Below are 21,190 nucleotides of genomic sequence, written 5' to 3' on the forward strand. Positions count from 1 at the left end.
GTTGGAACTCTGGATAATTCTCCAGCCCTCACGAAGAGATATGAGCACATTCTACCATACCACACAGAGAAGAAACAAAAATAGTTCAAAGAAATGAGAATAATTAAAAAAAGCCCCAATGACGTTAAACTGCTCATTTGCCTCAAAAATGAAAACTAAAAGCCAGTGAGATATATGTGAAGGGCTAAATTTTATTCTTTAAAATACTAGTCATTCATAGGTATGGATTTAAGAAAGCCCATTAAAACGCGACTTTGTGATTAGTCCTTGGAACTGCATTTATGTCTGGGAGCAGTTCAAGTCAGTTGATGACCTTGGAAAATAAAATTATATTTATCTCACATGAGCACTGTGGGGTTTAATTAACATTTACGGACAGATACTAAAGCTTAAGATAAGAGCTTTATGAGCACAAGCTATCATGATTGCTTTTACAGAACAGATTAACACACCATCCAACATTTTGCTTATTCACAGAGATGCTAGCTCTTTCAAAACATCCTTGGTACATTACAGAGGTCCAGATGAAGTACCACTGCTTGAAAGAGTCCATTTCTATTATTGCCATCAACAGAGAAAATGGAATTAAGAGGATATATTTCATTTGAAGTAGCACAATGTTGTGACTCTCTCTAATCATTAAAGTCATAAATCAGATTTTAAAAAGAATATAGAGGGAAAGAAATCCATAATGGACACAAATGAAACCGCAAATAACTAAACAAACTGCTGCAAAAGATACTGCTTATGGAAGCAGTCAGACAGAACTTAAGGAAAATGCATACTAATTACCAGTTAAGTCTGCTGGGAAAAGAGATATTCTGACCTGGACGGAAGGACAATTCACAGATGCAAATGCATGAACAATGAAGATTTTTCCTTGTTGCGCTTTTACTCACCTCCTCTTAAGATAAGCAATGGTACATCTGCACCTACTGGAAACTGCTTTAGCACCTCTACCACTTGGAGATGTGTTAAATTCTGCACATTTTGACGGTAAATTTCCTTAATTATATCCCCTTTCTGTAGGCCTTGACACCACTGACTATCCAATATCATTTTCACCTTCTGTCCAGTTGGGCTGTCAGCAATGGCAAACCCAAAGCCTTTAGGGCCCTTGATCAGAGGGATAGTCACTAGTTCTGGTTGGGAGCTGCCTGACGATGCCATAGACGCTCTCTGCTCACTCAGATCTGGTGGTCCATTGAGACGATCACTGATCAAGGCGCGCCCCGATTTTCCATTCTGGTCCAGAACCATTGCTCCTGACTTAAAATCCTGAGTATTCATGCAAGTCTCTCCCTTAGTTAATGACTGTCCATTGATGACAGGAGTAGCAGCAACAATGTCCACAACAGGATCTTCACTGTCATCAGGAAGTGGATAACCACGACATAAAGTGAGGTTTACATACTGATTGACGGGTACCAGTTGAAACATCTGGACAACATCTGCATGGGTGTGACCAAGGACACAGTTGCCATTGATGTCTACAATAACATCACCTGGTAAAACATAAGTCATGTTAAAAATATTAAAACCGTCAAATAAGTTAATTTTTTGTTGGAGGAGATGAAAATAACTGAAGTTTAGCATCTAAATTTGAATTTTGGAAACCTCTTACTGTTCATTAACTACTGAAAAGATAGATTTTGAACATCGACATGTCATTCTCCCTTCTGTGACTCCTCTCTAAAAAGAATATATAAATGTATAAATTTTTAATTATCTTAGTTGCAAAGAGTTATGACCTCAAGCTAAAGTGAATCTTCAAAAAATTAACTGCAAATTCATATTATCATTTTTAGTATATCCTTTGAGTCACACCTAAGTGGTCACACAAAGCTAGGCACATTGTAGTAGGTGTTCAGTATATAGAAGAGTGAATAACCCCATTGGCTACTTGTACAAACAGGCAATCTTTAAATATCACCTTATTTCTTGATTTTAAGTAGCCATTGATTACAATGTACTTAAAAATTCATTCTAGCTTGAACAATGTAAGGCTGAAGATTAGAATAATAACTTATGAATGTATTTTCTTTTTTGTGGATTTTTTCAATTTAGTGTAATTTAGTTTTCAAAAGGAAAAGTAAGCAACAAAAGAATTCAACAGAAGCAAAGAATATATTATTTAAGATGCTGGAAATTCAGCTGAATTAATCCTTGTAAAAGTTGGTTTTGCTTTTCTGATTTTACATTATTATGACCACTTTGGTTGCAGGATTATTACCACTTGACATTTATCAGTTGTGTGTTTTTCTTAATGCAACTTTAGCTTTTAAAATTTGTCCTCTGATATCTCATCCATTTGCTGCTTTTATTTGAATACGATTATTTAAAAGGTTATTGCCAAATAAAGGTGCTTTAATTTGTTCTGATTGCATGTAGGCTTTAAAAAAATCAACATGAATGGTATTTAAAAACTAATGTTAGTCTGTGGAAATTTGTTGCAAAATTCAAGAAGCTATAGAAATTAGACTAATTAGAAACAAAGTTTTGACTTTTCTTCCCCTGGTCAAAGTTCCCAGAATTTTAATGGAAGTATTATATTGTTATACAAATTAATAACAGTTTTAGACATATCTGAATCTATATTATAAAATCCTGACAGTATATACAATAGCTATAAGATGTGTTTCATGCACAAAATATTTAAAAAGTCAAAATTGAGGACTTAGGAAAAAACTTCACTATTAATTTTAATCTCCAGAGTTTGTTAATTTTATAAAGTAATAAAAGAGAGCTAAAAATAATTTTCTTTATAAATATAACATTTGATTATTTTAAGTTTTCTTGTTTACGTTTCTATCACCTAATGGGAAAGCATAATATGAGAGAGCCCATATCCCAGTTAAAAATAAGTTGATATCTGCCATCAAAAGTAATGACAATTGAATCGCCCAAATGGGGGGCATATTTACACAAAGTATGTGAAATAACAGAGGATTAGAAAAGTCTAGCAAACTGTAAGAAGCAACCTCAGTGGATTACAAAAATCTTTCTGGAAAAAAGTACTTAAACCTTCCCCATAATCAGTAACTAGTCTTAAACTTCCTCTAACCCACTCAGCCATAAACACTGTCAGCCGTATAAAAATATCTAACAATCACTAAGTAAAGATGTTGGGAAAACTACGTAAAAGACAAATTTATACAGCTCTGTAAAAATAGTAGTATTATTGTCTATAATTCTTAACATAGCAGTTTAATTTTACTAACAGCCACTAAGGAAGCAAAAAAAAAAACCCCAACTTGGAAAAAAACTATGGGATATAACAATTTGTTCAGTATCATTATAAACATCACAATGAATCATTTTTCAAAAAAGATTACAGGTTAATGTTAAATAACTCCAAAAGTACCCAACATAATCAGAGAAAATCAAACTATCAAATAGTTTTCTGAGATGGTTAATAAATCTTTAGCTTAGTACAGCCAAAGAGTTATCTCAAAATATGCAAACTATTCAAAAAATTAATAAATTTAACGTTTTGACTGTTTCCACTTATTTGTAAAAATGACCCTCCTTCAAAACTAGCATGCACTTAGTTTAGAAGATAAACTATTTTAATACAGGAATCTCCCTCTTCAGTTGTATAATTTAGTTCTCTCTCTCTCTATTTATATAAATATATACACAGAAGTTTTATATATACTTACATAGTTACTATATAATATTTGTTATATACGTTACATATATAATATATATATAACTTTTTCACTATAATTTTTGTTATAGTATCATAACTCTTTAAGTATTTCTTTTTTTTTTTTTTTTGGCCACACCTCACGGCATGCGCAGGATCTTAGTTCCCCAACCAGGGATCAAACCCGTGCCCCCTGCAGTGGAAGCGTGGAGTCTTAACCACTGGACAGCCAGGGAAGTCCCTCTTTAAGTATTTCTGAAAAATCTGTTACCTGGTGCAATTTTCCCATCCTGAGCTGCAGGACCATCTTTCAGCACATTTTTCACTTGTAGGAACTCATCAGGCCTATCTCCACCAATAATGGTAAAACCAAATCCCATTGTGCTTTTTTTTAATGATGCTCGAACAAGGATGCCTTTAAGCTGGGATGGATCTCGAGTAAAGTGTGATTTTTCCATATCTGTGTAAAAATGAGAAACAAGAATAATTACAATGAATATAGCCCTTGAAGCTAATCTCCAAGATAGTCTATATAACTTAAATATAACAAACCATAACATAACAGGAAAAAAAAAGAGAGAATCTAATATCATAGAACAGTTGGAATTTAATTTCATAAACTAAATCACTGAAAAAAAATACTTAGCTAATGAATCATTTATCTTTTATATGACTCTTCTATGCCATTTGAAAGGTAAAAACATCTACTCTATCCCCTCGTCACTGCCTTGTTTGTACTTACTTTTTCTTATCCCAAAGAGTCCTTTATTTAGAAGTCAAAATGACACTCCCGAAGGGTAAACTTTATTATTAAATTCCTGAAAGCCTTCAGCACTCATTCAGATGTATATTTCATTTGAGTAAGCAGCTACTGAGGTCTATGCAGAAAACACTATACTAGCAAGATGAAGGCAACTGTCACAAACTTATAAAAGCGAATACATCGAGAACTTTTTATAATTTATGACTCAGGCTTTCTGCAGCCTTTAATCTATATCTGATGAGAGGAGCAAATCCCTGCACTATCAGTATATAGCTCCATGCGCCTTTCCCTTTTACTCATATTTAGTGGAAACTTTAGGAAGACAAAAAGCACAGCTCCTCTGAAAAGCCTATTTTAAGAGGTTTCCCCGGATGATCCTAGAACTAAAAGTGATCTATATTTGCAAGTAATACCTCTCTTCTCTTCCCCAGAAACTCTCGCTCCTCTCTTCCACCGGCTGCCATTAGGGCACTTATGAAAACCGTGGGGATCAAATTGTACAGATTCATAATTTACAAAGCATTGTTGAAGTTATCTTTTTAAAATACGGTTTAAACTTTTCTCACAAATCTCTTTTTTAACAGCTTTATTGAGATATAATCCAATAATGACAGAATTATACAAGTCAATGACGTGCAAACATCACCACAGTCTAATTTTAGCACATTTTTCTCTCCCTCCAAACGCACACACCAAAGAAATCTCTCTGTCCATTAGCAGTCACTCCCCATTTCTCCCCAACCTGCAACCACTAGTCTACTTTCTGTCTATAGATTTGCCCAATCTGGACTTTTAATATAAATGGAATCATATAATATGTGGTCTTTGGAATGCTTTATTTCACTCAGCATAATTTTTTTGAGGTTCATCTGTGTTGTAGCATGTGTTAGGACTTTATTCCTTTTTATTGCCAAATAATATTCCACTGTGCAGATATATCACATTTTAGTTATCCATGTATCAGTTGATGGATATTTGGATTGTTTATACTTTTTGGATATTATAAATAATGTTGCTATGAACACTCACGTACAAGGTTTTGTGTGGGCAAGTATTTTCATTCCTCTTAGTTACATACTGTGAATGGAAATGCAGCAGTTACCATAAACATATCATAACTATGTTTAACATTCTGAAGGACTGCCAAACTTTTCCGAAGTGGCTGTACCATTTTACATTTCCACCATCAGTGTATGAGGGTTCCAACTTCTCCACATCCTTGCCAACACTTGTTACCGTCTGCTTTTTTGGTTATAGCCATTCTAGTAGGCGTGGAATGGTCTTACACTGTGGTTTTGAGGCTCATTTCCCTAATGACTCAAATTAACAAGGGTGACTTGTTTCATATTTAGATCACACTTAGCACTAATATCAAGCCCAGAGTTAATCTGTGTGTATCTGCTGCTGCCCCTCTTAGCAAAGTGTTCTAAGAGGCATGCATTAAACTTATTGGCAATTAGAAAAGAACAATCCTTGGGGCTGTTCTGTATGGTTGTATAGATTGTACAGTATGCATATGGCTCCTGCAAGAGGTAGGGCTGCCCTGCAAATACTGACAAAGGCAGGTTTGGGATAGGAGTGGGTGTACTTTGTTCATTATGTTCTTCCCAGATTTGCTAATCTCTTACAAATACAAGCACTTGACATTAAAAAAAAATCGGCTATTTTGGGCCTCTCAAAGGAGAGGACTAGACTCCAGACAGGAGTGTATTCACCACAGTAAACACTATTTTGTGAGGCCTCTGAGTTTGGCCAGTCAGGCTACTTGTGGCAATACCTCAGTGCGCTGCTGGCCCTTGATGAGCCTCTGACGTTCAAACTAGCAACTCATCTCTGAACAAAATATCACTTAAAAAAATTATTTGACATGCTTAAAGCCTATTTAGTTATGTAAGCTGATTATGACTGCCCCCTAGTGTTGCCTATCAGATCATAGATAAGATCATGTAAGTACTGTGTACAGGTACTTGAGGAAAATATCTTTGATGAAATGTACCTTTCTCATTTTTATGTCAAATATTGAAATATTTCTGGTCAGCTATCCCATGCTCTAGTCCCCGTAAATATCAGAATAAGATGGGCATCTGAGGGATACAATAGAAAATCAGCATATAATATATGAGCTCCAAGATGTGCAAACATTAAAGTGGGAGGGAAAGTTTTGGTTAACACCTAATTTGGGAAAGTAGTAATAAAACAGCCAAAGCCAATTAGAAATTGGTCAAAAGTAGGTATTATCAGAATTTAGATATAGAAAAGTGAGAATAAGAAAGGCACAAAGAAACTATCATTGAGTCTAAGAATCCTGATTTTTTTTTTTTAACAATCCTGATTTTAAATCCAAGCTTTGTGATTTAGTTGAGTAATCTTGGAATATAATTTAACCTTTTTAAGTCTCGGTTGCCTCATCTATAAAAGGGGGGGGTAATAGTACATAATTCATGGGGTTGTTACAGGGATTAAACTAGGTGGTGCACAGAAAGCATAAGAAACAGTGCTTGATAAACAATAAGTGCTCAATAAATGTAGATAAACACAAACCCATACAGGCTGCCTAAGGAAGGAGGCTCACAAACTTGAGTACTTCTGTCCCTGTGGCAAGTATATCCCTGGGATGGAAGCATCAGACAATTGTAACTTGATGCCATCAAGGCATCTGGACGGGGAAAATAATATTAACAACCTTGCAGCAATATTTTGAGACTTAAATGAGATGATGTAATATAAAGCATCCAATTTAGCACTAGACTCTATCTCAATAAATGGTAACAATTATTCTTCAAGGACTAGCATAACTTCCATCACTTCTAGGAAGCCTTTCCTTTCCTCTCGCAGTGAGATTTAATTTCTCTCTCCTTTGTTCCAACACTACTGTTTATATCTGTTAATATCATACTATACTAAAATTATGTGTCTGTTTCCCTGGCTAACTTGTGGGCTCCTGAAAGACAGATGCTGAGTCATTACTCTCTCATAGGAGAGTGTCTGGTTATCTAAAGTAATAAAACACATGGGTCCTGCCCTCGAGGAGCTTAGAGCTTAGTAAAGGAGAGAAGATCTTTGCTATGGGCCATGGAAGACATGGGCATTCAGGAACTACATGTTATAATACAAAGAACTCTGAATTTAAAGTCAGTAAAACTAGGTTCAAATCCAGACTTGACTCCAAATCACTCACTGTGATTCTAAGCAAGAGGCTTAATCTTTCCTGAAGTCTGTTCATGTGTAAAATGGGGACTCATGTTCCTCTGCAGTTAATGTCCTCTGGCTACCCCTTTCACACTCAAAGCTAGCAAAATAGTTGGCTAAACCCACTGTCTTCACTTCTACACCTCCCATTTCCTCTTTATTCTACTGCAGTTTTATTTCACTCTCCCGTTGCTCTTGCTAGAGTGACAAACGACCTCCACATTTTAAAGTCCAATGTAAAACACTTTTCAACTTTCATCTTTCTCGACTTTTCAGCACCATGTGACACAAATACTCAGCTTCTCTTTGAAACTCGTTTCTTCTCATGGCTGCCTATCCTTACAACCTCATCTCTTGTTACTCCCCTAAAATACCCTACGCGCTGGCCATTTGTATCTGTTCTCTGACCCCTGGACCACCATTTCATGCTTCTCTGATTTTATGTATTCTGTTCCTTCTAGCTGGTATGCCTTGTTGCTCCTCTAAAATTTTGATCTGCCTGACTTAACTTTTCCTGGCACTTCAAGACCCAGTTCACATATGTCCTCTGTCTCAAGGTTCCCCTGCCCCCTTGATTTCCTCCACCACAGCAAAGTTGTGCACTCCCTCCTTTATGCCACCACTGTACCTTGTACATCTCTATTAATAGCAATGAAAGCTATTGTTTATTGGTCACCATGTGCCAGACCTGTATTTGCAAGCACTTTACATGTATTGTAAGCACTTTACATGTATTAATTTGCATACTCAGAACCACCTTAAGAGGTAGGGACTACGATTATTCCTGTTTTGTAGATGAGAAAACAAAGAATTTAAAAACTCAACCAAGGTTACACAGCTGGGATTCAAACCTGCTCCGCCCCCTGCTCATTCAACTACTAATACAGGATGACACCTATCACCATACAGTGTAACTATTAGTTTCCTATTTTAGACTGTGAACTCTTGAGGGCAAGACCTATCTGACTCTTAATCATTTTTTAATACCATGTACTTAGCAAAGCACTGGTCATATAGTAGGTGCCCCAAAATATTTGTTAAACTAAAAATATTTGTTAAATCAAATGCAAATCGTAAGGGAAGAGACTATGTTTTGGAAGAGTAGTTATATGAAAAAACTGTTTCTCTCACTGGCAACAGAAGTGAAGAATCTAATAGATTATTATGATATGACCATATAGACCTTATTAATGACAGAGAGAGAAGGGGGAGGAGATGAGGAGGGATAAGTTGGACGTAAGAAATTTCTGGGCATCTTTTTCAAAATACACATGGCTAGGCTCATCAAAATCTCAGGACCTATGTATTTTTAAAATGTTCCCCAAATGGTCCTGATATTACTAATACCCTACCATCCCACTTGAGAATCAATGATGTAGGCAATAATACAGTGGATTTACTTGGTCTTTGTTCATATCAGTTAATGAAGAATCCTGAATGGTTACTGATGTTAGATCTAAGCAATTAACTTGAGAGAAGCTCAGAATGAATTAAAGATCTAATACTGGCTTGGCCTTAAACACCAGGAAACGATCCAATCTTCAAATTAAAACCTTGCACCCATAACAAAGCTATTCAGTCCCTTCTGCCAACAATTTCATACTTTCTATATAAGCAGCATGAGAAAAGTCTCAGTATTCTCAAACTGTCCAGATGTTTTATTAAGATTATTCATACCTTTACAGTAACGGAAATTAGACATTCTCTGTTGAATTTTAAAGCCCCGACAGTAAAAAGTTCAAACTCACTTTTATTATTTCAGCATATAAGTTTCACAAGTTATTCTTAGAAGAGAAGATAGAGGTAAAAGTTCTACCTGGTTTTGAAGACCCAGTATCAGCCTGTCCTAACTGCTTTCTCCTTTTGGCTTCCTCCACTGGATTTTCAAACTGGGTTTTCTGGTTAAGGTGACTGCAAAATGTAGAAAAATATGCATTTCAGTTTAATATGAAAGAATTACGTATTTTAAAATAGACTATCATAGATTAAGGGATAAATATGTACCCTTTACGCTATGGAACCCAGATATGCTGGCAGGTCACAGAGGAAGAGCCTTCTGTCAACTAAAGAAGGTCCCGCAGAAGATGCCTAGACGTCAAAGCTGCTGAAGTATTCACTATAGCTTCTTTATAAACATTTCTAATATAGCTAATAACAGTTTTCAAAACTACAGTAGAAGCCCTCATATATGATACACTCAGGACTGTTGGTAATTAATCAGTTAACTTTTTTTAAGGCAGTTAATGGTAGGAGGGTTTTAAGGTTCTCTAAAGTGAAGCAGCTGTAAAGACACATTTGAAGAAATCTGAGTGTAGAAGCCTTCTAGAATTTTACTATTATTTTTCCAACTGACTCACCCACATCAATTTAGCAGCAACTACGCAAGTGACTTGCTTTTTTTTCTTTTTTTTTTTTTTGCGGCACACAGGCCTCTCACTGTTGTGGCCTCTCCCATTGCGGAGCACAGGCTCCGGAAGCGCAGGCCCAGTGGCCATGGCTCACGGGCCCAGCCGCTCCGCGGCATGTGGGATCTTCGCAGACCGGGGCACGAACTCATGTCCCCTGCATCGGCAGGCGGACTCTCAACCACTGCGCCACCAGGGAAGCCCAAGTGACTTGCTTTTATCAAACTGTATCACAGAACAACTCTCACAGTTAAATTTCTTCAAAATTATATAATAATTAGTTACATAATTATAACAAAAGTTTAACTGTTTTTTTATGATTTAGGAGCAATCACAACTGACCCCTGAAAGCATACAAGTCTGTGGGGGAAAGCAGAAAAGCATGGGGAGACTAGAGGTAGGCCATTAGCCAATAGTATTCAATATACTAAGGGTAAGAGCATACTCTTACCCTCTTTACAGAGGGAACTGAGCATAGGTTATTCTGGCAAGTCAGTTAAGTGTAACTTGGTTAAGAATGCAACTATTGTACAAAAGATGTTTAAGACCACAAATAGGGCTAATACAGAAGCAAGGGGGAATTATATTCTAGTACTTCTATAGTACAAATATATTTTAGCCAAATGAAATGCATTTTCTAGTAGAATCCATTTTAAGGAGAAGTGACATTAGTAAATACCAACAATTAAACAACAAATCATGAGAATTTCAGATTATGATTGTCTTTAGATAGGCTGTTACAAAATCTATATGTAAATAGTCATATGACTTGGATATTTTCTTTACCATTTGTGAACATTAATGGTGATGGAGGAGGGGGCAGCAGGGAAAAAAACCAACCCTACAGCAAGGTATGCTAGCTTCTGAGTCTGCTTCTCTATGCCTTTTAGGCTTCTAGTGCATTATTAACCCTGCAACAGATGTAGGTATTTAGTTTCAGAGCTCTAAATATGGCAAGTTCTACTTGACACCCTTCGGATTCTGATTTCACAAAAACTCAGGTATGCTTCTGCTTCTTACTATGAGGGGGGACCTTATCAACTGAGTTACTGTTTACCCCTCTGTGAAAATGAAGACTTCGGTGTTAAGTTAGGTCCCATTTTAAAAGTTATCTGTTAGGTACTGATAATTTACATAGTCTTGATAAAATAAAACTAGAAACTGACACTTAGAAAAGAATAAACCTGTTTGGAAAGAATCCTGGCTCACTTTAACGTCATCAGCTAGAATGACTCACTTTGCCACCCAAGTATTAGAACATAAACAGTGGTAGTATACTCTTTGTTATGTGTGGTAGAAGAGAGTAGAAGTATGTGAATGAGTAATCTCCCTTTCCTGAAAATTCTTTGACAAATAATGTAAGATTTTAGTGAAGGGAGTAATTGCATCTGTAACCTTAGACTATCTAGATTAAAATGTCACCCAAAAAACAAAACAGTAAAAACACTCTCCTTTTCATTTAGTTACTTATACCCATAATATTATTCAGATAACAAATTCTGTCTTCTATAAAACCAGCTATGGGAAGTAAGAGAGAAGAATATGACAGATTATCAGAAAAATTAAACAAGGGTAGCAAACAAGCTTAATTAAATATATAATAAATAATTTGAAATTTCACCTGTATTAAAATTTTGTATATAGGAATTTTTAAAATTCACCTCAACAAACAAAATCATTATCCTTTACGAAGTGTTAAGATATTAAAAGCAGACATATTTTGACTTTGTCACCTGACTGCATCAAGACAGTTAAAGCAATACGTTAAGACAACATTTCTAAATATATAAGCATTCTTATGGAAAGCCTACCATTAAATTTTGGGAACAATTTTATTTTCAAAAATAAATTAATCCATTTCAGAATCTCATCTTCTAAAATGAATACTTACCAAAAAAAACCCCTGCCATTGCAGTTGGTGTTACTACTATAAGCCTCCTGCCAAGAGCAATCATTGTGCCATCTGGTTTGACAAACTAAGAGAGCCAAAGAGTAGCCATTCAAGTTAACAGCTTTTTATCTCCATCAGTAAACTCACTGCAGATTACTATAGTCGAGATTCAAAGCCTAACTAATCTGGGAATCAAGCCACACTCCAGAGCTCAGCTGATTCCATACTAATGTGCATCTTGAGTACAGCCTGCTCTTTCTTAATCTAATAAATTACCCTCCTGTAAAATGAGCTCGTCTGGGAGCAATCATACAAAATCACATTGCTGCCACTGCTGTTGCTTCTAATCAGGCTATTTCACATACCTCCATGACAGCTGAGAGCAGGTCACTTCAGGATTTGCCCTAAAGCTGCTTCAATATTAGTATATCCTTGCTTAACGAGAACCCGATCATTTAGCCCAAGATTTTATAACAGGCAAATGTCTTTCACCTCTTGACCGTGTACTCAAATTCACTTGGAATGGATACTAAGAGAATGAGAATTATTATCTCAGAAATGTTCAGTAGTGTTAATTGGCAAATAATGACTGATTGAAGCCCAATTTAAGTAGACTAACTCTTAGGGGGAAAAATCTCGCAATTCCTTTTCAGCTAGCCTTCAAATATTTCTTTGACTAGAAAAATGGTTAGTTTTTTTCTTCTAATTAAATATGCTTTAGAAAAAAAATAATGAGCTGCTGTGAACCTTTCACATCACAGTATTAGAAAGATATGAAATAACACAATGGAAATAAAATTAACATAACCTTTCAATGGAACCAAAATATCGACACTGTTAAGTTACATATCGGAGGGTCAGAATGACTCATTTTCTTAGGGTACAAGTTAGATTTTAAGAAATCATTCCAAAAATCCCTCTAACCACAGTGACTCAAGTAACAACCGACACACTAGGATAAAGACTAGCGTTATAACAGGACTCAGAGTTACTTGCACTAGGGAAGTGGCACTGGCTTGTGCCAACAAGTGATGAAAAGTTAATTAGCAATCATAAAACTAGAAGATTCTCGTGTTTGCTATTTTTCCAGGTAATAATATTTTGCCTTTACTACCTTGGCAGTTGGTGCAGACTCCTAGTTCCCAGGTAAACAGTAACCTCTCTGATGCAATTATTTGCCTGGTACTAGATGCTTGAGGTCAAAATTCTATCTATACCATCTGGAGAGAAAGCAATCCCAACGATCATAATAATGTAGCAATTAGATAAGTGAAGAAAAGGGAAAAAAATTAGATGTTGATGTTATCCTAATTTCTCTGGCTAATATAGGCAGGTGTTTGATCCTCTACTCCAACACAGATTTATGTTAAATTTAACCGTAACAGCTGTGTGAGAAGCAACTTTCACCCCCACAAAGAGAATACTAAGTTTTCCTTAATTAACTCCTTGAAAGAGAGAACAGTTTTAATGATATACTTCAAAGGTTTGGATCATTATGATACAATGCCCTTAAAGTCCTTTCATTGCTTTCAGAAACATGCAAGTATAGTGTTGAAAGTGACCTTAATAGTTTACCTTATTTCAGTCTTCTATCTACTACTTCTCTCTTTAGAGGCCACAGTAGTACTGATAACATCTCTAGCCATTACTCATCCGGGCAACTTCCCCCTGTCTCTCTATACTTACTTCGAAGCCAACTTCTAGGGAGCCTAGTCAGTGAAGTAAATGCCCACTGTCCCTACCTTCTCATTCCCCTAGTGGCAAAACCTGAAAGCTGGATTGCAGAAGCATAAAGTATTTCATTCATTCCCTAAAGTTGTGTAATGAAAGGAAAACATTTGGGAGAACATTAACTGAGGTAACAAACTTACTCAACATAGTAGGTCCCATACTGAGGGTCTTCAATTTTCTCCCAGCCATAAGGAAGTTCTGCAAATAAAAAAAACAGAATTGAGTGAAATGCCAGTTTCAAAACCAACAAGAATTTACAGAATGAATTTGTGTCTTTTATTTTATTACACTAATATTTGGGAGACAGACGGAAAGCTGAGGGCTCACTTTCAAAGAACAAACACAGCTTGAGTGGTTTCTTCAATAGCTAGTGAGTATCTCAGCAAGTAATCAGAAGCACAGAAGAAAAGATGACATTAAACTCAAAGGTGTTTATTCAAGGGGCTTCCCTGGTGGTGCAGTGGCTGAGAGTCCGCCTGCCGATGCAGGGGACACGGGTTTGTGCCCCGGTCCAGGAGGATCCCACGTGCCGTGGAGCGGCTGGGCCTGTGAGCCATGGCCGCTGAGCCTGCGCGTCCAGAGCCTGTGCTCCGCAACGGGAGAGGCCACAACAGTGAGAGACCCGCCTACCGCAAAAAGGAAATAAAAAAAAAAAAAAAAAAAAAAAAGGTGTTTATTCGAATCACAAGCCATAAAATGCTAATTATTTAAGAAATCACCTGGTATATTTCTTTCATTTAAAAAGCCTGATAACAATGACGTGAGACACACCCTGTAGTTCAATACAAGCAGCAGCTGCATGTTAAATTTTTCACTATTAGACAAAGGATTTGTCAATTATTTCAGTTATCACATTCTGACCCACTTCTCCCCCCGGGAAAGTCCAGCCTTGGATTTTTGCCATTTCAAGTGGGCAATCTAGATTTGCTTAAAATCTAAGAAAATACTTACTGTCCCTTGCAAGAGCTTGATCTAAGTATCTGAAGGAAAATTTATTTAACTACACAGTGCCTTGTGTAGAATCTATATTTATGTATGGTTACAAAGAAATACCTTACGTGGGATTATTATGTGTTATTGCAAGTAAACTGACCAATAAAATATAACCAGAAAAACTGAAAGTAGTTGAATTTCTGATAGTTAAAAAAAAGTCTGGTCTTTGCAACGTAAACTGGCCTTGTCAAGAAAGAATCCCCTTTCCCTCCCACTCTGTTTTCCAAGGTAAGGCTGCTGAAGAATCATTTTATTAGTCAGACATGGATTAAGTTGGCAGGAGTGTTCCTACCAGGTGGATTTTATTGCTATCAATTATGCATAGGAGCCCAGCAAGAAGGAATTTTTTTTTTTTTCCGTTACGCGAGCCTCTCACCGTTGTGGCCTCTCCCGTTGCGGAGCACAGGCTCCGGATGCGCAGGCTCAGCGGCCATGGCTCACGGGCCCAGCCGCTCCGCGGCATATGGGATCTTCCCAGACCGGGCACGGTCCCCTGCATCGGCAGGTGGACTCTCAACCACTGTGCCACCAGGGAAGTCCAAGAAGGAATTTTTAAAAAACCTATAGTTGTACACTATGATGACCACCCTGACCACCCTTTCATTTTCAATTTCTTTTAGACTTTTTCTGCTATGCTGAAAAACATGTACACATGTGCACACACATACAAATGACATATGCTAGACACCAAACAGGCTTAGAAAATAACAAAGTACTTATTCATTTTATATCATTAAGTTGTAGTATATCGACTTTGTAAGTAAAAATTCCATTATAATGAACCTGATAAACAATGCAAACTGTTATGCTCTAATAAACAGTATTATTCCACATTCAGAACAAAAGGAGAGAATAAATGACTAGCCTCTTGATGAAAGGCTCTGAATCACCTCCACCCCTTTTCTCCAGCATATTTTTTCTGCCTATGTATATATATTAATTGGTGGTTTTGAAGCTTGGTGAGTTTTTGTGGTTTTCCTTTGAAGGACCTGGTTGAAATGTCTGAGGTGTAAAAGATGAGAATAGTTGAAAAGTAACTACTATATGAACCAGATCAAAACAACTGAAAAGAACTGGGATACACTTCAGTTCACTTTGAGCCTCCACAGCTAGGAAGCAAACAATCATCAATTAAGTAGGTACAATATTTTATGACCCATGTGAAGAAAAAAAGGACAAAGAGCATCGCTCATCATCCAGTTCTTCAAGGGGTTAAGATGCAACCCACTGCAGTCACCCAGGACAGTGCATCCTGAAAGGAATTCAGGTTGAAAATAAAACAAAACAGGATGAGGCACACTGTGCTTTGGACAAACGGGCCCCTGGATAATTAGATGCATATCGCAGGAAGAATTTCAATGATCCCAGATCCTTGCATCTTCCCATATATAGAAAGTACTAAGACCATTAGCTTGAGATGTCTGTTCTTTGTGATTAGCGGTCTTTTGCTAAGATGTATGCTTGACTGCATGAATTTCCCAGCTAAAAACTCACGTATATCCTGGCTCCTCTCCTACCTCTTGAAGCAGTTCTCAGAGCTCCTGAGGCGCTGTCTCCTGGGCTATGGGCCTCAGTAAGACCCTGAACAAAACTTAAACTCATAACTCTCATGTATGTTTTCCTTTAAGTCGACACTAAGCAACTGTTACATGCGTATAACATGGATTACATCTGTTGGATTATATCTGTAAAAAAATGCTCTATAATAATATTACCAAAGCATTATCACTGAGGATCTTTCATGAGCTATTTTTCTTTAATAGAAATTTTCTTGAAATAACATAGGAACTCTGTTGTGCTGTGTAAGGATGACTTCTGCAACTGCACCACAACTGGATTTATGCTGTTTAAAAAATATATATTTATTTATTTTTATTTATTTATTTTTGGCTGCATTGGGTCTGTTGCTGTGCGCGGGCTTTCTCTAGTTGCGGTGAGCAGGGGCTACTCTTCGCTGCGGTGCACGGGCTTCTCATTGTGGTGGCTTCTCTTGATGCAGAGCATGGGCTCTAGGTGCACGGGCTTCAGTAGTTGTGGCTCACGGGCTCTAGAGTGCAGGCTCAGTAGTTGTGGCGCACGGGCTTAGTTGCTCTGTCGCATGTGGGATCTTCCCGGACCAGGGCTCAAACCCGTGTCCCCTGCATTGGCAGGTGGATTCTTAACCACTGCTACACCAGGGAAGCCCTGGATTTATGCTTTGTCTTTGAGAATTTTGGAGAATTGAAGCAACTATAGAGATAGTTGAAACTTTCCATTTGCTATCTGAAAAATTCACTAAAAAGGATGTATTAATGCCTAATAAAAATAAAACAGCAAAATAAATATATTTCAGTGTTGACGTGGAAGTTGAGTCAGCATTTTAGCTAGTACTTAAAGAAATTAGCAACTAACAGATAAAGTATAGCCCTTTCTTTAGGAGAGTAAACAAATTGGTAATTTATCTTCCAGATTACTTTTAGCAATCACTTTAAACCCTCATACATGATAACATTAGCTAGGTTTTTGCAGGGCAGATTCATGCAGATAGAGAAGTGGTTATTACTTGTCCACTTAAATAAAGGTAATACAAGCAAGACTAAAATACCTAGCAATTTTATACACTATCCAGTGGGTCGATTCATTTACTGAATTTCTTCCCCTTTTCCTTCTCTTTTTCCCCTCCCTTCCTTCTCTTCCTCCTCTCTCCTTCTTCTTTATGCAAAAATAAAAATTCGAAACAGTATAGTTCTTGACATCAAAGAGTTCATAGTCTAAAAATGAAGACAGAAGAGAGAAATGATATAATGAAGGTAAACGCAAGCTTTTGGGGAGAGCAGAGGAATGACACCAATTGCTTGGTAAAGCAGCTATCAGAAAAGCCTTCTAAAAGAGGGTGATGTTTGAGCAGTCTTAAAGGATGAGTTGGGATTGGGGAGAGGGAGGCCATTCCATAGATCAAAGGGCACTGAGGTATTAAGAATGGCTGGCAATTTTCAGTAATTACAAATAATTTGATAGGGTTAGAGTGAAGGATGTATGCAAGGGGGCTTGTCTTATAAGCAAGCACCAAAACACATTTCTGGAGTGCCAGGTTAAGAGGTTTGGTCTTTATTTTGATGATGAAACTGACTAAGCTGGACTGAGACATGATTACATTTATATTTGGGAAAGATTATGGGCAGCAGTAATAAAGAATGAAATAGATGGAGTAGAGTGAGAATAAAAGCAGACAAACAAGAAAGTCATTAATAGCTTAGGTAAGAAGTGATGAAGGTTGGAGCTAAGACACTGGTAGTGGGAATACAGAGAAAGAATGGATAATAGAGACAAGGAAGTCAAAGCAACAGAACTCAATGACTAACACTAAGACTGAGGGAGGAAGAGAGGGGAGGAAGCCAAGATGATCCCAAGGTTAATGGCTCTTCAGGCATGAAGATGATATATTATCAAATATTTACTGGATACCAATGATGAAAATAGCTGTGGGAAGAGGAAAGAGGTATTAATTTGGATTTAGAGGCATTTAGGAGGCAGATAATATGGGAAAAGTGCCTAGCACCATTGGACACTTAAGAGATGGCAGGTTTTTTAAAGTCAGAATTGATAGAACTTGGTACTTAACTGCAATGAAGAAGATAGGGTGAGGATAAAGTTGAGGATGATAGCCAGTTTAAGGCTTATGGAACTGGGAGGATGTAATGTCATTTGGTGATGGCAGGAAGCTCAGGTATAGAGAATATTTAACTCAGTTTGGAAGGTGTTACATTTGAGGGGCTATGCAACATCCTTATAGAGATATCCAACAATCTCTTGGAAATATGAACCCGGTCCTCAAATGAGAAATGTAGGAAGATAAGGATTTGGGAGACATTGTAGTTAAAGCCATGGCAGTGGACAAGATTACCTAGATAAATTGTGAATAGAAAAAGATGGAGAATAGAAACTTAGGAGCATTAACAATTTAAGGAGCAGAGACAGTGAGAATAGTCAGGGGGAATGGTGTCCAAGAAGACAGAAGAGGAGAGCATGGTCAATGCTAACAAATGCTTTACAAAGCTGTAAGGACTCAAGATAAGGGCTAAAAAGAGTCCACTAGGTTTGGCAATCAGGCCGGAGGTTATTGGTAACCTTAAGAAAACCAGTTTAACTAGAAAGGTAAGGGGCACAATTCAGCATATTGTAGTATTGAAGAGTAAAATAAAAGGTGGAGCCCTTAAGAAGAGAGCCTTTTTTTTTTTCTTTGTCTTTTTTTTGGAAACTTCGTTGTGAAAAACATAGTGTGAGAACTGTGGAGAAGTAGGGTCAAGAGAAAACGTGTTTATTTACTTTTGAGATAGGAAAGATCTAACTGTATTTTTCTGTGTTAGAAGCTAAAGCATTCCCCCCAAAAGCTGACTCAAAAGGCAAAACTAGTTCTGGCATATCAAGCAGTTGATTGTTTCTAAAGCCCATGAATTTATCTTTCCTCTTCTCCAAATAGGATTTTTCTTATTTAAATATATGAATTACAATTGTTTTCTCATTGTGGAGCTCTATCCAGTTGATAATTTTCTTTTACCATTCTCTAAATTCGAAAAATGATATCGACGTTCAATACATTTTAGTAAAAATGTCTTTAGTAAAAAATTTAATCTTTCTTTCATCTTAAGAGAAAAGGAGTGGGTTGAGAGTAAAATGGATTCCTGATGTCGAACTTTTAAGATAAAACCATTTAAATTTAACTGAAACAATTTTTTTTTTTTTTTTTTTTTTTTGCGGTACGCGGGCCCCTCACTGCTGTGGCCTCTCCTGTTGCGGAGCACAGGCTCCGGACGCGCAGGCTCAGCGGCCATGGCTCACGGGCCCAGCTGCTCCACGGCATGTGGGATCCTCCCGGACCGGGGCACGAACCCGTGTCCCCTGCATCGGCAGGCGGACTCTCAACCACTGCGCCACCAGGGAAGCCCTAAAACAATTATTTTAAGTGGAAGATAAATATGTACATCGATTAAACCATCTGATATGGTATAAAAACACAGGTTCTGAATATCACAAGACTGGGGAGAAAAGGGCAAGTTTTAGAAACTGTGAGGTTTTTCTAGAAGATCTTAAATGTTCAGCAGAATGCAAACAATATCTTAAACTATAAAAACTGACATTTAAAGTATTGTTATTACTATCCCCTTTTGAACATCTACTCTGTGCAAAGTATTGTGGAAATTACCAATGTAAGTCAGATACAGTCTAGTCTGGAAATAGCCTATTGTGGGGCTATTTCTCCCCTACTGAGGGAGGAGACAAAATATACAGCAAAAGTGATAAAGGTTGGCCGAGCATAAAACAAATAGGCTGAAGGTTCCAAATTTTGGGGTCCCCATAGTGAAGTACAGGTGACGTTAGAAAGGCACACCCAGTAATGGGGGTGGGAGAGTAACTCTTAGATTAAAATGTTTTGAACATCCTTAAATACTGAGTGCAATTTTGGTCGCTCTATCTTAAGAAGGATATAATTAAGATAACCATATAATGTATTCTACACTTTTGAGAGTAAAAGGGGACACTGTTATTAATTATGCTGGAACAGCAGGAATAAGCTGGATTAGTCCTTGGCCAACCAAGACATATGGTCACCCAGAATGTAAAGAGCATTAGCGGAACACACTCATCCAGAGAAACATTTCCAGTTTCTCTGAGCCCCTTTACTTTGTTCTCCAAGGAAGAAAGAATGTCTTATCTGACTGGTGGGTTTTACAGAATGAATTCTACGTGCTTGGCTCAGGGCCTCTTGGGTTCTCTTGCTGTTCTGGATGCTAGCCTGCCTGCAGAGAGGGTAAAATCTGCTCTTTTCACCATGTCTGCCTTGTGGGAGGGGTCAAACAGCTGAACACAGAGACCAGAGACTGAGTGCTTAAGTCTGCCTCCTGTAGGGGTAAAATATTAGTAAGCCCAACAGAGGTGCAGAGCTAAAGCTATGTTCACTCAGCAGATGGTATTCTAACCTCATCTCTGTTTCCTGTGTCTTATTTCTCTATTGACTCCTCACTAATGAATGAAGACAGAATTCTTTATTTTTTAACTTTTTTTTGGCCATGAGGCATGTGGGATACTAGTTCCCCGACCAGGGATTGAACCCTCGCCCTCTGCATTGGAAGCACGGAGTCCTAACCACTGGACCACCAGGAAAGTCCCAAGACAAAATTGTTATTTATTGCTTCCCTCAGAACCTTAAAAAGATTAAACATTATTTTCAAGAAGGATGACCAAAATAATCTGGAGCATAGAGTAGCTTCTTTCCTTCTTTTCCTTTCTTTCTTTTCCTCCTTCCTTCCTTACATCCAAACATTTAAGTCTCTACTGAAGGGATATATAGATAAGACAAAATCCTTGCTCTTATAGAGTGTAGGCACCTAGTAACAATGCAACGTAGTAGTATGTGCTACAATAGAAATATCCATGTGGTACTGTTGCGCACAGAGGAGAGAACACCTAATCCTGGCCTGGAAGAAAATGACAGAGGAGGCTACAAAAAATTACACTTTACATCTGAGCTTAAAAGGATAAGTAGGTACGTGCTAGGTGGACACAGGGAAAAAGGCTGGTTCCTGGCAGAA

The 21,190-nt window shown here is 37.4% G+C and overlaps 1 protein-coding gene across 2 annotated transcripts in view; it reads right to left on the reverse strand.

Moving 5' to 3' along the window:
- MAGI3 (membrane associated guanylate kinase, WW and PDZ domain containing 3) overlaps window positions 1-21,190 on the reverse strand; it is a 270,859-nt gene that overhangs the window by 46,821 nt on the left and 202,848 nt on the right. For both annotated transcript variants that reach the window (XM_082833798.1, XM_082833797.1), the window contains exons 7-10: window positions 13,769-13,826; window positions 9,418-9,512; window positions 3,921-4,109; window positions 900-1,505 (exon numbers count right to left, since the gene is read on the reverse strand). In XM_082833798.1, the coding sequence (XP_082689924.1) occupies window positions 900-1,505; window positions 3,921-4,109; window positions 9,418-9,512; window positions 13,769-13,826 (948 nt within the window). The remainder of the gene's footprint in view (window positions 1-899; window positions 1,506-3,920; window positions 4,110-9,417; window positions 9,513-13,768; window positions 13,827-21,190) is intronic.

Source organism: Leucopleurus acutus (genome assembly GCF_964270905.1).
Source record: "Leucopleurus acutus genome assembly, chromosome: 2".
Classification (NCBI taxonomy): domain Eukaryota; kingdom Metazoa; phylum Chordata; class Mammalia; order Artiodactyla; family Delphinidae; genus Leucopleurus; species Leucopleurus acutus.